Consider the following 14,768-nt stretch of genomic DNA (forward strand, 5'->3'; position numbering starts at 1 on the left):
AAACAAACAACAGTGACAGTGTTGGAGAAAAAAAAGTGACAGTGTTAGAAAAACAAACACAACAGTGACAGTGTTGGAAAAACAAACACAACAGTGACAGTGTTGGAAAACAAACGCAACAGTGACAGTGTTGGAAAAAAAAACACAACAGTGACAGTGTTAGAAAAACAAACACAACAGTGACGGTGTTGGAAAAACAAACAACAGTGACAGTGTTAGAAAAACAAACACAACAGTGACAGTGTTGGAAAACAAACACAACAGTGACAGTGTTGGAAAAACAAACAACAGTGACAGTGTTGGAAAAACAAACACAGCAGTGACAGTGTTGGAAAACAAACACAACAGTGACAGTGTTGGAAAAACAAACACAACAGTGATGGTGTTGGAAAAACAAACACAACAGTGACAGTGTTGGAAAAACAAACAACAGTGACAGTGTTGAAAAACAAACACAACAGTGACAGTGTTGGAAAAACAAACACAACAGTAATGGTGTTGGAAAAACAAACACAACAGTGACAGTGTTGGAAAAACAAACACAACAGTGACGGTGTTGGAAAACAAACACAGCAGTGACAGTGTTGGAAAACAAACACAACAGTGACGGTGTTGGAAAAACAAACAACAGTGACGGTGTTGGAAAAACAAACACAACAGTGACAGTTGGAAAAAACAAACACAACAGTAATGGTGTTGGAAAACAAACACAACAGTGACAGTGTTAGAAAAACAAACACAACAGTGACAGTGTTAGAAAAACAAACACAACAGTGACAGTGTTGGAAAAACAAACACAGCAGTGACAGTGTTGGAAAAACAAACACAACAGTGACGGTGTTGGAAAAACAAAGACAGCAGTGACAGTGTTGGAAAAACAAACAACAGTGACAGTGTTAGAAAAACAAACACAACAGTGACAGTGTTGGAAAAACAAACACAGCAGTGACAGTGTTGGAAAAACAAACACAACAGTGACAGTGTTGAAAATCAAACGGAAAAACAAACACAGCAGTGATGGTGTTGGAAAAACAAACACAGCAGTGACAGTGTTGGAAAAACAAACACAACAGTGACAGTGTTGGAAAAACAAACACAACAGTGACAGTGTTGGAAAAACAAACACAACAGTGACAGTGTTGGAAAACAAACACAACAGTGACAGTGTTGGAAAAACAAACACAACAGTGACAGTGTTAGAAAAACAAACACAACAGTGACGGTGTTGGAAAACAAACACAGCAGTGACGGTGTTGGAAAAACAAACACAACAGTGACAGTGTTGGAAAAACAAACACAACAGTGATGGTGTTGGAAAAACACAACAGTGACAGAAAGACAAACACAACAGTGACGGTGTTGGAAAACAAACACAACAGTGACAGAAAAACAAACACAACAGTGATGGTGTTGGAAAAACAAACACAACAGTGACAGAAAGACAAACACAACAGTGACAGAAAGACAAACACAACAGTGACAGAAAGACAAACACAACAGTGACGGTTGGAAAAACAAAGCAGTGAAAGTGGGGGAAAAACATTGACAGAGTTGCAGTACCTGTGACACAGTTATGAGATCCAAATACAAATATCTAGACCAGACTAAACGAGCTCGATTCAATTCAGTTTGGTTCAGAGCTTATCAAGGTTCAGTTGAAAACACACACACACAGACACACACACAAACCACACCCACACATATCACAAGACAGAAAAGTTATCCTTATAAAAAATATAAATATATAAACTTAACCTGTTCAGTGACAGAGAATTTTGGTAAAAAAAAAAAAAAATTAACTTTTTTTTTTTTAAGTGTTCTCCCCTTGCCATGGAATTTTTAGGATTCAGGGATAATCTTTTTTTTTTTCAATTCTAGGCCAAGAACTATAGATATACAGAATGAAAGAAAATATTTTTTGTGAAATGAATGTGGTAACCCAGGCTTTATTCCCCAATTATTTTTAATCCATATAACTATTCTGGCATTTCAAAGTGAAGATAATTTTTAAGCATCAAAACGTCTATTTCTACCTCCAAAGAATGACACTCAGAAAGAAAATAAATATACAACTGGAAATAGCATGCATAGTGCCTGATTACACAAGTAAGAGAAAAGAAAATGGCTTATACATTTGTGATAACAATCACACTTGTTGTCATGTAAGTGAATAACTGGCCCAGCAATGACATAGTCTGGGTTTGGTCAACATAGAAAATCAATCACATTCTCAGAGAATGAGCTGTCAAGCTTTTCTTACACCTAAAAGAGTCCCCCTTTAGAGAAGAGAGCGCTTTGATAATATTCCCTCCCTCCTGGTTGTAACTGATCTGACGAACTGCCTGCTGTGCATCCAGTTTGTCTCCTCCATAAATCAACTGGTCAACTGATCTGTGACAAAAAGCGTGAAAAAGTATTATAAAAAATTTTTTAAAGTGATTCCTGTATATCGTCTGTCAACCCCTGGGTTTCAAGAACATCATGGATGATTGGCTGTTGCCATTCCCGGCAGTTAATTACTGTGAAAAGACAATCTATTGACAGCTGAGCCACACCCACTTTACCTGCCCTCTGGCCTTCGACCAATTGTCTCACACTACTCCTCTATCTCTCCTCCCCCTCTCATCTTCTTCTGTGTTCCTGGGCTGCAACTCCCACATTCACTTGTATGCACACGAGTGGGCTTTTACGTGTATGACCGTTTTTACCCCGCCATATAGGCAGCCATCCTCCGCTTTCGGGGGTGTGCATGCTGGGAATGTTCTTGTTTCCATAACCCACCGAACGCGGACATGGATTACAGGATCTTTAACATGCGTATTTGATCTTCTGCTTGCATATACACACGAAGGGGGTCAGGCACTAGCAGGTCTGCACATATGTTGACCTGGGAGATCGTAAAAATCTCCACCCTTTACCCACCAGGCGCCATCACCGTGATTCGAACCCGGGACCCTCAGATTTACAGTCCAACGCTTTAACCACTCGGCTATTGCACCCGTCACCCCTCTTATCAAATTATGTGAAAGTACCACACCTCCACTGTCACTCATGGTCACTCACTCAGAAATGATGTCTCACTGGACAGATGGATTTGAAGAAAGTCGGATGATGTCAGTTTTGTCATTGTCATAATCATCATCTTTGAGTTCAAACATTCTTTGGGCACCAAAAAGTACGAGAAAAAGTACCTTATCATCAAGTTCAGAAACAGACCACTCAAGAAAGAGAGTTCTTTAAATATACAGGTGAATAGGCAAGAGAGGCAGAAAATGGGGGAAAGAAAAGAGATGACATTAAGCAAAAAAATATTTCAAAGAAACAAATGAACTGAATGGGGAAATCTTCAAAAGTGAACCATGTCCTATTTTTAGTTGTGTTGAAGATTTGTAAATATTTGCATATTAAAATTAATTCTAAATGGTTAAGACTTTTCCAGGCAAACACCATTCTTGCATTTACAATCAGTCAACTGGTGGAACAGTCTGAACTACAGACACCTAACCGGCAATCAATCTTTGTCTTGTGACAACAGATTTTCAGTACTTAGCAAACACCATAGTATTCCTTAAAAAACCAGTTGTCAGAATTAATTGCTCACCTTTCCGCTAGAACGGCGTTTGTATATATCTTAATATTCTGGAACACTGCAAGTGTAAACAAGCATGCGCACACGCTGTCCCATGTGTGCAGTGTACACAAATACATAGTCTTCTTTTTCATTTATTTTCATACATTCATCAAAGATAACATGTTTTAATTCAATGAAAAAAAAACACTGAATAAAGATGAATACTGTTAAAGCACATGCACATAATTATTTCCCTCAAGATTTCAGGCAGCTGTCTTGCCTTCCTTAAAAACTAACAATCACGACCATCGGTTTATTTCTTCCATAGTGTTTAGGGCTACTTCTTCTTCTTCTGCGTTCACTCGTATGCACACGAGTGGGCTTTTACGTGTATGACCATTTTTACCCCGCCATGTAGACAGCCATACTCCATTTTCAGGGGTGTGCATGCTGGGTATGTTCTTGTTTCCATAACCCACCGAACGCTGACATGGATTACAGGATCTTTAACGTACGTATTTGATCTTCTGCTTGCACATACACACGAAGGGGGTTCAGGCACTAGCAGGTCTGCACATACGTTCACCTGGGAGATCGTAAAAATCTCCACCCTTTACCCACCAGGTGCCATCACCGTGATTCGAACCCGGGACCCTCAGATTGACAGCCCAACGCTTTAACCACTCGGCTATTGCGCCTGTCGTTTAGGGCTACAACGAGTGCACAAGGTATTAAACATTTACTGAAACACACACACATACACGCACGTGTGCACACACAAATACACACACACACACACACAGTTTCACAAGAATGTGTTTGATGCCCTGCTCTCATGGTGACCTCAGTTTCGATACCCCTCCACTTCTGTGCTTGGGGTGAGTCCTGTCAATGTCGTCAGTATCGGCGGATTCGTCGAGGGCTGTTGTTTGAGGGACGTGGTGGCGGTCTCCACTCTGGGAGGGAAGCTCACTCAGTCTGGCTCCGCGACTAAGCCATTATTGTCGTTAGTAGGGGGCTTAGTAGGTGGTGTCCTAAGTACGTAAAATCAGAACAGGCACCACTGAACACCACCGAAGTGACTCAGCAGCAGTGCAGGGTCTCCTCTGGTGTGTGGCCTCCAGGCGACCTAACATCGATGGTTCCCTGTGGACTGCCGACGCTGGAACTGCGACAGACGAACCCGGGTGTGGCCGTGTATGGGGGAATCTAAATGAGCGGCGTGGGAGTAATGCCACTGAAACGGTGCAGATGATGGGGCAGCAAAAAAAAAAAAAAAAAAAAAAAATGTGTTTGATATGCTGTACATGTCAAAACAAACACCAAGACCACAGACTGGAACACTGATTTGTTTGTGTAATGCTGCACACACTGTACCTCCACCCTGTGCCCACACCGTTCAAAGTGTTCTCAACTTCTGTCATTTTTGGACAATGTTTCACTCCATTCTACATGTTTAAGATGACCACTTGAAGTTAATTCAGTTTCAGTTTCAGTAGCTCAAGGAGGCGTCACTGCGTTCGGACAAAACCATATACGCTACACCACATCTGCCAAGCAGATGCCTGACCAGCAGCGTAACCCAACGCGCTTAGTCAGGCCTTGAGAAAGAGAAGAGAAAAAAAAACAAAAAAAAAAAAAACCGGGGGAATAAATAATAGATAAGCTTGCATAAATAAATAAATAAATAAATAGATAATAATTATAATATAGAAAAAGGTAGTAGTAATAATATTAGTAATACTAATAAAATGATAATAATAAAACATAAATAAATAAATAAATAAGACAACAATGGTGATAAATAAGCGAATAAATGTAAAATATGAAGACACACATTCACACATACACCCACACATGCATTAATTAATTCAACAGCTGTAAACAAGACCGACTGATCAATGACAACTTTCGTCATTCAAACCACCACTTCCTCCTTGTCCCCTAAAAGGCCACACCTAATTTAAAACCTGAATGGTAATCAGAGTCAATGACCAAACTGAAAATGGTTTAATCAACAAACCAATATTCGGATTAACAGCACACATACATTTTGTTCATTTCATTGTTCCTGAAATTCAGTCACATATCTATGGAAATCCTGAATGGAGTTAGATTATGCAATGGACACTTCTTGAGATAGATGAATGTCCCTGTGTGTGTGTGTGTGTGTGTGTGTGTGTGGACATTATAACACTTTGAAACCCAATGCACATCTTGTTCTCTGGAAACAGAACAAGCCCATTCAATCTGAAAAAGTAGGCAAACAAGACTGAGCACATTTCATGTAAAAAAAAATTATTTTTTTTTTTTTAAATTAAAAAAAATCAGAAATAATTCTATTCTACCATACAACATTTGGCCCCTGACCCACACAGAACACACCAGTAATGCATGTTGATGACAACATTCAAATGTGAAAACTAATACTTTAATTCCATGTCTACAATCAAGCAGTATGTGCAACAGGACATGAAAACACATTTCACACCTTCCTTCCAAGTGCATACTTGTCAGTCCCACTGCCCCCGGCACACCACCACCACAATCAAAACAGGACTTAACCCTTTCACCGCCAAGCTCGCATTTATGCACAGGCGTGGTAGAGGACGCATGTCACTGAAAGGTGACCATTCATTGGTCTGTTATCCATGAACCTACTGCTCTTAATGTTCGGTGGTAGGATAGGCCGTATTTTCTATACATCGGAGGGGGAATCCCCAGGTATTCTTAGCCACGGTCTTTTCTGTGTTTATAGCACAAGGGAATTTTGTACTCTAAATTGACTGGCGGTGAAAGGGTTAAACAGGACAACATTTTAACAATGACACAGTGACACTCAAAACAGGACTTAACCAGGACAGCATGCTGCCAACAGCCACACCACGCCAATTAAAACAGGACCAAAACACGAGCATCCTAGCAATAGCTACACTACGAAAATTAAAACAACATGACTTAAAAAAATATATATAAAAAAAAAACCTCCTAACATCAGCTGCAACATGACAATTAAATAAAATATGACATAAAAATACAACATCCTAATGATAGATGCACCATGACAATTAAATAAAGTATGACATAAAAATACACCATCCTAACGATGGATGCACCATGACAATTAAACAAAATATGACATAAAAATACAACATCCTAACAATATATGCACCATGACAATTAAAATATGACATAAAAAATACAACATTAAAACATGACATAAACAGTGCAATATTTTTCATCCTCAAAACATGACAAGTAAAATTCAGCAGGAATATTTGTCTGTCCAAAACAAAATGCATAAACCCAGGAGAAGCTGAATTTGATCATTCTGCATAAAATCAATCATCACGAACTGATTAAAAACATAACATACTGCCTAGACCAGTCGTGTTAAAAATGGCAGAAGCCATCCAAAATCTGAACCATTACCTGGATTTTTGAAAAAATGAAATTAACAAAAACCCTTAAATCAAAAACAGAAAAGAAATTTAAAGGAAATGCAAGGTTACTGGATGTGAAAGTGCAGAAACTGAAAATTAAGCTGCACACACACACAAACACACACACACACATACACACACACTCATGTTCACACACACACACACACACTCTCTCTCTCTCTCCCTCTCTCTCTCTCTCTCTCACACACACACATTTCTAGAAAAGTATTCTGGACTATAAAAAAAAAAGAGTTTCATACCCTACTTTGAGTTCCTTGGCTATGAACAAAACAGTTACAGAAAACAAGAATTATTCACACCAACTACCCGGTACAGTGAACACTGTCTCACTGACCACGAAATCAAAACTCCAAAAGAATATGTGGAAGTATCAATTAACAGTAATTCACAATCAAGTAATTCTTGTATATCTGTTTTCTTTCTTTTCTTTCTTTTAAAAAATCATATCGACATAAATAAATGCACACAAATTACCAAGAATATATACACAAATTGGTCTACAAATTTAAGCAGAGGCAAATTCATATTAAAGGCATGACTCAAAAAGAAAACAAAAACTGAAGTGCTTACAAACATTCATGCATACATGTGGAGTGATGGCCTAGAGGTAACGCGTCCGCCTAGGAAACGAGAGAATCTGAGCACGCTGGTTCGAATCACAGCTCAGCCGCCGATATTTTCTCCCCCTCCACTAGACTTTGAGTGGTGGTCTGGACGCTAGTCATTCAGATGAGATGATAAACCGAGGTCCCGTGTGCAGCATGCACTTAGCACACGTAAAAGAACCCACGGCAACAAAAGGATTGTTCCTGGCAAAATTCTGTAGAAAAATCCACTTCGATAGGAAAAGCAAATAAAACAGCATGCAGGAAAAAATACAAAAAAAAATTGGTGGTGCTGTAGTGTAGCAACGTGCTCTCCCTGGGGAGAGCAGCCCAAATTTCACACAGAGAAATCTGTCGTGATAAAAAGAAATACAAATACAAATACAAGCACACTGACAAGCACTTTAAACCCAAGAGCAAGAACAGGTTGAAAACAGAGCAAAACAATCAATCGTGTGTGTTTGTCATTCAGCAAGACCTGAAATGGATCATAGAAACGTACAAAAGGTTAAAAAAAACAAAAAAAACTGAAAGGAAATCACAACTTCAAGAACACCAAACATAAACTGCAGAAAATGTGCTGAAATTGACCATTTTTCACCTCGAAAACTGACACGTGGACAAGCCTGAAACACTGCATAAGCTAGTTCTCTCTGTTTGAGGTTTATGCAGGAATGTGGACACCATTTTAATGAAATAAATTTTGATGCTCCAGCAATGTCCGGGCACAGGGTTTAATGAGTTAAGTGCCACATGGCACAAAGAGAATTAAGTCTGTAATTACAGACATTGCATTCTGCCACAGTTTATTTTTCTTTTCTTTTCTTTTTCTTTTTTTTAAATCAATTTTCTAGAGCTACTTAAGAGATGCCATTTTAGGGAATGCATGAACGGATAAAAAATATATTCATTTTTGGTCAAGTCAGTACTTAAAAAAAAAAGCTGTACCATTTGATCCTAAACAAACTGATCATTCTTGAACAAGAAAAAACTGTATTCAACAATATGAGATCCATATATACGAGTAATTTTCTCAACACTGAAAAAGGACAGGCCAGGGACTGCTATTTCAAAATCTGAGAATCACACACATACACGAACTAACAACCACCCTGAACAGCTCAAACAAGATCACCATGCCATCAAAAACACAATGTCCCCTTTGTCTCACAGACAGAAATAACAGACATATTCCTTGGAAACTGTAAAGAGAAATAAAAATAAACATTACTTAACAAATGTTGTGATATATTATCAATTAAATCATGACAGACACGTCAATACCATCCATATAAGCAGCTGAAAATAACATTATCATTCTTCATAAACAACTGGAAAAAAAAAAAAACTTAAATGTCCTATAAGTCACAATATTCAATAAAATCCCATGCATCGAATCAATGTCTTTTAATACCAAGGCTTCTGACTGGTTAAAAATCTGTGGGGGGACCAGCCGCCATGGCGAAGTGGTTAGCGTCGCGGACTGACGGCTGGGAGGACGCGGGTTCGAATCCCAGCGGAGGTGGGTTTTTTCGGCCCGTGGCCGGCTCCTACCCAGAACTGAGTGTGCTGTGGGCTTAAATGGGGAGACTGGGACCACACAGTCGAGTGTCATCCACTTCAAGGATGCGTCTTTGAGTGTGTTGCTCTAATTACACACATGACGAACACCCTTTACATATTCAACAGATCTATACGAAGGAGTATTTCTTTAAATTTCCTGAAGTTCCCTTTTTCTCTGGAAAAAAAAAAGGGGGGGGGGGTAGTGGGGGGATGTGGGGGGAGGGGGCATGCTGCCTTTCTTTTTTCCTTCAGGCACAACCAGTGTTCAATATTAAATACCATGTCATAAACATGAACTGATCAGAAGAAACAGTCTTTATATTCATATCTACTCAATGGTAACAATATTCCCAATATTCCCCTTCCTTACGTCCCTAGGAAAAACTTCCATCAATGACAAACCAGTTTGAAGAAGGAAGAGAACACACAAAAACAGCAACAGGACAAGGGGAAATAAGCAAGGTCTGAGCATACTCATGTGGTAAGATTTGACACGCATGTTTCAGAACAAAAAAAGTCTGGAACAGAACCATCATAATATTGCACAGAGATGAAATGCAACTGGTTCTACACACATAAGGCTTCTTAACTCTCTCCATACGAACGGCGAAAGAGACGACGTTAACAGCGTTTCACCCCAGTTACCATCATCAAAATATTGCAAGCGGAAGGCTCTTATACTGAAGAGGTGAATGTTGACAAAGAATACCACAATTCTGACGACGGAAGCTAAAGGTTGGGTCATTCGGACACCCACTGGACATCCGAGGGGTCTGTGTAGAGGAGAAGAGAGGACTGGCCGTACTGAGTGAGTTAACACCTCGGCCAGAAATACACACAGGAGGATCTTACGTTTGTTTTGTTTTACTTATGAAATAATGACTCCTGTATTTGTCCACTTAAGGTGTTGGTAAACATCTGTATTGTATTTTAGGTCACTCTCCACATGCAAAATAAATTCTGATTTATGAACTCAGATTTACTGATGTTTCATTTTAACAACAAAAAAAATGTCGAAACATGTCTGACAAAATTCACTGAAACATTTGTGTGTGTGTGTGTGTGTGCGTGTGTGTGTGTTTGTATGTGTGTATGCACGCACGCATGTGCGTATCAATAGTATACATATACATATATATCAACAATTACCAAGAATCCCACATTCCGAGGCAATTTTCCACACAGCTGCAAGTGCATAAAAGCCAAAGGATGTCAGTCTTGACATTCATATGATTTGAACACATTTCCCACAGGAATTAAGCTGTGATGGGCTAAAAAAATTATTAAAAAAAAATCTTGGAAGACTCAATCTGAATAATCATGATTATAAAATGGTCCCTGCAATAATGTCTGTCATGTAAAAAAAAAAAAAAAAAAAAAAGTTTCAAAACCTTTTCAGGATACCACCTAACTTGAGCAAGGTATCCCAGGTAACAAGTCTCACACAGCAGCAGCAGTCTCAGTAGAAGAGTTTGAAGGAGTCTTTCTTGATGTCCATCCAAGGCCAGCCCGAGTTGCGCTTGATGTTCATGGAGCCAGGGGGTGGGGTGGGACTGGAACAAACCATCACACCCATGTACAGTCAACTTCTAATCTTTACTCTGCGGCTGCCTTCACCTCTACACTCCATCTCGCTCACTACGATCGGCTTCGGATCCACTCTGTTTACGCATACCCAGATTCAAACACTCGACTGTTGGCCGCCATTCTTTCTCTGTCTCTGGACCTTGCAATTGGAATGAACTTCCTCTTTCGCTTCGTCAAGTCTCCACACTCAGCTCTTTAAAGTCTGGCCTTAAAAAGCCCACTTCTTCCCAAAATAGCCTCCCTTTCCTGCCTCTTCCTTGTCTTTAGTTTCTACAGTTTTAAAGTTATGCATGCGTGTGAATGACTGGTGCGAAAGCGCTTTGATTGGTCTCTGCACAAGATTCAGCGCTATATAAATACCGTTATTATTATTATTATGTCCAGTCTCTCAAGGAGGCATCACTGCATTCTGACAAATCCATTACGCTACACCATGGAGTGATGGTCTAGAGGTAATGCGTCCGCCTAGGAAGCGAGAGAATCTGAGCGCGCTGGTTCGAATCACGGCTCAGCCGCCGATATTTTCTCCTCCTCCACTAGACCTTGAGTGGTGGTCTGGACGCTAGTCATTCGGATGAGATGATACACCGAGGTCCCGTGTGCAGCATGCACTTAGCGCACGTAAAAGAACCCACGGCAACAAAAGGGTTGTTCCTGGCAAAATTCTGTAGAAAAATCCACTTCAAAAGGAAAAACAAATACAACCGCACGCAGAAAAAAAAAGAAAAAAGGGTGATGCTGTATGGTAGCAACACGCCCTCCCTGGGGAGAGCAGCCCGAATTTGACACAGAGAAATCTGTTGTGATAAAAAGAAATACAAACAAACAAACAAACCAACCATATATATACATGTAAGTGCAATAGTGTGTGTGTGTGTGTGTGTGTGTCTAAAATCCTACTGTATTTGTGTTTGTATATCATTTCTGATTAATGTTTTGTACCTTTTATGCACTATCCCTCCCTCCCATATTCATTGTGACCAGCGTACACTTGATAATGAAAACATATTCTATTCAGCAGGGTTCATATTCTATTCTACAGTCAGAGACAGAGTCGGTAGGGTTTGTTTTAAGGATGATTTTGCTGTTGTTGTTGTTGGTTTGTTTCTTTTATGTAACTTGCACTGACAGTGCACATAGCACCTTGGATCCCAGAGCAGAACCTTATTTGAAGCATCACTGAACTGTATTGTATTTGCATTTGCATTTCTTTTTATCATCTGTTATGCATGTGTGGGTGTATATGTAAATGTGTGTCTTCATGTTTTACATCTATTTGCTTATTTATCATCATTGTTATCTTATTTATTTATTTATTATTGTTATTAATTTTTATTATTATTATTATTATTATTACTACTACCTTTTTTTCTTTTTTTTTTTAACATTATAGTTATTATTTATTTATTTATTTATTTATTTATTTATTTGTGTAAGCTTATCTATTATTTATTCACCTTTTTTTTTTCTTTTTCTTTTTTTTTCTTCCTTTTTTTCAAGGCCTAAACACGTTGGGTTACGCTGCTGGTCAGGCATCTGCTTGGCAGATGTGGTGTAGCGTATATGGATTTGTCCGAACGCAGTGACGCCTCCTTGAGCTACTGAAACTGAAACTGAAACTTTATCACAACAGATTTCTCTCTGTGAAATTCAGGCTGCTCTCCCCAGGGAGAGCGCATCGCTACACTACAGCGCCACCCTTTTTTTCCTGCGTGCAGTTTTATTTGTTTTTCCAATCAAAGTGGATTTCTCTACAGAATTTTGCCAGGAACAACCCTTTTGTTGCCGTGGGTTCTTTTACATGCGCTAAGTGCATGCTGTACACGGAACCTCTTTTTATCATCTCATCCGAATGACTAGCGTCCAGACCACCACTCAAGGTCTAGTAGAGGGGGAGAAAATATCGGCGGCTGAGCCGTGATTCGAACCAGCATGCTCAGATTCTCTCGCTTCCTAGGCCGACGCGTGTTGTTACTTTTCCTCACAAAAGATTTCTCTGTGTGAAATTTGCTCTGATCTCCCTGCAGAGAGCCAGCTGCCACAGCACAGCACTACCACCATCCTTTTCTTTTTTCTTTTCTTTTTCTTTCTGTCTGCAAGTGTATTTGTTTTTGCAATCAAAATGTGGAGTTTCCTACAGAATTCTGCCAGGGAAAACCCTTTATGTTGCTGTGCATTCTTTTTATACGCGATAAGTGCATGCTCCACATGGGACAGCAGTTCATCATCTCATCTGAATGACTAGCATCCAGACCACCATTCAAGGTCTAGTGGAGGGGAGAGAATTCTGGCCAAGAGGGGATTCAGTCCCCTACTTTCAGATTCTCTCACTTTCTAGACTGACATGTCGCATGCCGCACAATGGACCTTACTTATCGTCTCATCCGAATGACCAGATGCTCAGTTTGATTGTTCCAGTTACCCCCGAAAGCGGAGTATGGCTGCCTACATGGCGGGGTAAAAACGGTCATACACGTAAAAGCCCACTCGTGTGCATATGAGTGAACGTGGGAGCTGCAGCCCACGAACGAAGAAGAAGAAGTTCCAGTTAAAACTTGAGAAAAAGCACAAGAGTGGGTTTTGAAGCCAGAACCTCATGGACACTGTATTGTCTTCTTCTTCTTTGTTCGTGGGCTGCAACTCCCACGTTCACTCGTATGCACACGAGTGGGCTTTTACATGTATGACCTTTTTTACCCCGCCATGTAGGCAGCCATACTCCATTTTCGGGGGTGTGCATGCTGGGTATGTTCTTGTTTCCATAACCCACCGAACGCTGACATGGATTACAGGATCTTTAATGTGCGTATTTGATCTTCTGCTTGCATATACACACGAAGGGGGTTCAGGCACTAGCAGGTCTGCACATATCTTGACCTGGGAGATCGGAAAAATCTCCACCCTTCACCCACCAGGCGCCGTCACCGTGATTCAAACCTGGGACCCTCAGATTGACAGTCCAACGCTTTAACCACTTGGCTGTTGCACCCGTCTCACTGTATTGTCAGATGAGCATCTTAACCATTCTGCCACCTTCCTCCTTGTCTGCAGTCAGCTGTGGAAGTTAGAAATATTGGTATTCTGAAACAGAGTCGGAATGTCTTTGAAAACAATGATGTCAAATAATCCCTACTTGACACTCAAGCATGTTTCAGTTTCAGTTTCAGTTTCAGCAGCTCAAGGAGGCGTCACTGCGTTCGGACAAATCCATATATGCTACACCACATCTGCCAAGCAGATGCCTGACCAGCAGTGTAACCCAACACGCTTAGTCAGGCCTTGAGAAAAAAAAAGGTGAATAAATAATAGATAAATACATAAAAAATAGAACTACTATTAATAATAATAATATGTATAAGGCGCAAAAAATTGATGAAGTCAACTATAAGCGTGCATAAATAAATAAACAATAATTTTATATATATATATATATATATATAAATTTTTAAAAAGGCACTGAAGCATTGGAGACTGATAACTGATTATACCATCTTGTCAACAGCTGGGCAGTCCTGATATGACCCTGTGTGGTCAGCTGGAATATAATCAACAATAATCAACAATAACAATAACAATTATCTTGTCTATAATAAAAACAGCTTTACCAACAGACATCATTTTTTTATGGGGGGAAAAAAAAGAGTGATTTTACCTTCCCCAAAGTCAAGACTTCTGCGGGTAAAATCATTTCAAATCCTATTTACACCAGATATATTTCTGCTGACTATGGAGAGTTTGCAAGTTTCATAAAATTATGAATATTGAAAGCATGTAGAGATGAAAAGGTTCACACTGACAATGTGTCTGGAATACACACTTTACCAGAAAGAGGGCAGGACCATGGAGAGAGGTATTAGAAGGAACAGGAACAGAACTGCACACTAAGTTATCAAATCTAGCTTGAGTTTCAGTTTCAGTTTCAGTTTCAGTAGCTCAAGCAGGCGCCACTGCGTTCGGACAAATCCATATACGCTACAC

At 39.8% G+C, this 14,768-nt stretch overlaps 1 protein-coding gene across 2 annotated transcripts in view; it reads right to left on the reverse strand.

Moving 5' to 3' along the window:
• Window positions 1-9,388: 9,388 nt before the first annotated feature.
• Window positions 9,389-14,768, reverse strand: part of LOC143300740 (nucleoporin SEH1-like) — a 36,657-nt gene continuing 31,277 nt past the window's right edge. For both annotated transcript variants that reach the window (XM_076614634.1, XM_076614635.1), the window contains one exon: window positions 9,389-10,756. In XM_076614634.1, coding sequence (XP_076470749.1) covers window positions 10,663-10,756 — 94 coding nt within the window. In that variant the 3' untranslated portion in view covers window positions 9,389-10,662. The remainder of the gene's footprint in view (window positions 10,757-14,768) is intronic.

Source organism: Babylonia areolata, chromosome 26 (genome assembly GCF_041734735.1).
Source record: "Babylonia areolata isolate BAREFJ2019XMU chromosome 26, ASM4173473v1, whole genome shotgun sequence".
In the NCBI taxonomy this organism is placed as follows: Eukaryota; Metazoa; Mollusca; class Gastropoda; order Neogastropoda; family Buccinidae; genus Babylonia; species Babylonia areolata.